This window comes from Apaloderma vittatum, unplaced genomic scaffold (genome assembly GCF_000703405.1).
Source record: "Apaloderma vittatum isolate BGI_N311 unplaced genomic scaffold, ASM70340v1 scaffold7494, whole genome shotgun sequence".
Taxonomy (NCBI): Eukaryota; Metazoa; Chordata; class Aves; order Trogoniformes; family Trogonidae; genus Apaloderma; species Apaloderma vittatum.
The window spans coordinates 6,414-8,686 of record NW_009710869.1 but is presented as its reverse complement, the minus strand read 5'-3'; the positions used below and the strand labels follow the sequence as shown (position 1 = coordinate 8,686).

The window sequence follows — 2,273 nt, the reverse complement described above, 5'->3', positions numbered from 1 at the left end:
CTTCCTCTGCAGCAGCCCTGAGCAGCGTTCCTGCTCCTGCAGAAGGTGCTGCTGGTTCCAGGTCCCCTTCTCCTGCCCCCTCCGACAGGCAGGTGTGCTGTTATAATTCTTACTTCTAAGAAAAATTGTCTTAAGTCCTGCGTTAGCTTGAACACCGAGCGCTGTTACCCCGAGCGCTGCCTGCAGCAAGCTCATGCGCGTACTGCTTGGTCCATCTAGTGTTGGCAAAGGTTTATGGACGCACACAGACACCGACCTCCTCAGCAGTTGTCTGGTCACCTGGTTATCTGTTATCTGGTTACCTTGTTATGTGGGCAGCCATTGCGACACCAGCAGGGCCAGGGCCAGCACTGGGTGCCTCACGTGGGCACAGCCATGGCCACAGGTCCCCGTCACCCAACTACCCAGTGGCCAGAGGGGACGTGACCAAAGGATTTGCCAAGCATGGCCCTCCCAGCTGTGCCCCTCTCAGGAGGTGAGGGTCTGTTCCACTGCCACGCGTGACCCTGCAGGTCATCTGCTCTGGATTTCTCCCGGGTTGTCAGAGCACGGTTGTGCCATCACGTAACTCCTCCGGTGCTGCTTTGCTGGCAGCACAAGCATACTTGGTGTAGCACAAGCCCTGCCTCTCAACGTGGCTGTTTCCCATGTCTTTTCCTCCACTTGCAGAGAGCAGCATGAACCTGAAGAAGTACCTGGTCCGGGCTCTGCACCGCCTGCAGAAGGGCCCTGGCTACACCTACAAGGAGCTGCTGGTCTGGTACTGCGACAACACCAACACCCACGGCCCCAAGCGCATCATCAAAGAGGGGCCGAAGAAGAAATTAATCTGGTTCTTCCTAACGCTGCTCTTTGCATCTCTGGTCTTCTGGCAGTGGGGTATCCTCATCAACACCTACCTCTCCTACAACGTCACGTCGTCTCTCTCCATTGGCTTTAAGACCATGAAGTTCCCAGCGGTCACGGTCTGCAATGCCAACCCTTTCAAGTAAGTTTTTCTTCTCCTGATTCTCCCAGTTGTGCTTTAACACCCTCGGTTACACAGCTAGCGTAAGGTACGGTGGTCCAGTTCCTGTCTCAGATGTCACGTTAGGAGCATCGATGGACTCACTGAGTGGCACTAAAACCAGATAAAGAGGGACAACATGAAGGCAAATGGCTCAGGTCCAGAGGGGGTTTCACATGCCAGCAAGTTCTCCTGGGTTGTCTTCTTGTATCAGTTTATCTAACGGTGGTTGTTGCCTCCTTGCAAACTTTCATTGGCTCAGGGAAAATTTGAAGCTCAACTTGCTTGTCACAACAAAAAGCAGTTGCTCAGTCTTTCCCCACAGTTCCATTCTTTCTCCTTCCTCACCATGAACGAGTCTCTTATTGCTTACCCTCTGCCCATTAAGAGCTGGTTAATCAGTGGTATCAGCTGGGAGCTGCAGTGATATAACTCAATCGTAATTTCAAAGGAGTAACTAATTTATTTTAGAGTTGCTTTAAATTTATATCCATGCAATATTAAGATTTGATAACACAAATTATCACCTTAAAATAGCAGCACAAAAACCATTCTTTTTACTCACAATATGAGCGTAAAATACGCATCATCCCTCACGTGAGCAGTGGGAGCATCCACACCATATCCAAGGCAAGATGCTCTCAACCAACCCACAGGAACTCCTTTGGGGCTGGTTTTTCTCTCTGTTGCTGGAGATATTTTGTGCAAACCATGATGAGTCCCTGAAATATGACTGGCTGGCTCTGCACCGGCAGGTTCACCACTGCAGCCCTCTCTGGTTATCCTCCTGCTGGTTTTCCTCCCGGTTCCAGGCCGCTGGGATCCCCTGCCCGAGCTCTACACGATGTCTCCTGTCGCTCTCCACTAAATGGTTAGGCAGGGATCCAGAGCCCTCGGGAAGGTCCAGGCCAGCGGAGCGGCCGAGAGCTGCTGCACATCCCCACCACCTTGACACCGCCTTTTGTCCCACAGGTACTCAGAGGTGAAGCATCTGCTGAAAGAGCTGGACAGGCTCATTGAAGCGGCACTGGAGAGGATCCTGCAGCCCGTGCCAGGGAACGGCAGCGAGAACATCTTCCCGCCGCTTGACCTCAGGCTCTGGAACCAGATACCCCTGGTCCTCATCGACGAGCACGACAAAGACAACCCCGTCATCCTGGACATCTTTGAGAGCAACCAGACTGCTGCGGGCAACCAAAGCGCTGCCGACGACCAAACTGCCGCCGACAACCAAACTGCTGCCGACAACCAAACTGCTTTCAATGAC

General features: G+C 52.8%; 1 protein-coding gene across 1 annotated transcript in view; it reads left to right on the top strand.

Annotated features, from left to right (window-relative positions):
• The first annotated feature begins 677 nt into the window (after positions 1-677).
• Positions 678-2,273, top strand: part of SCNN1B (sodium channel, non-voltage-gated 1, beta subunit) — a 7,140-nt gene continuing 5,544 nt past the window's right edge. Inside the window, exons 1-2 of the mRNA XM_009867415.1 lie at positions 678-988; positions 1,979-2,261. Coding sequence (XP_009865717.1) covers positions 678-988; positions 1,979-2,261 — 594 coding nt within the window. The remainder of the gene's footprint in view (positions 989-1,978; positions 2,262-2,273) is intronic.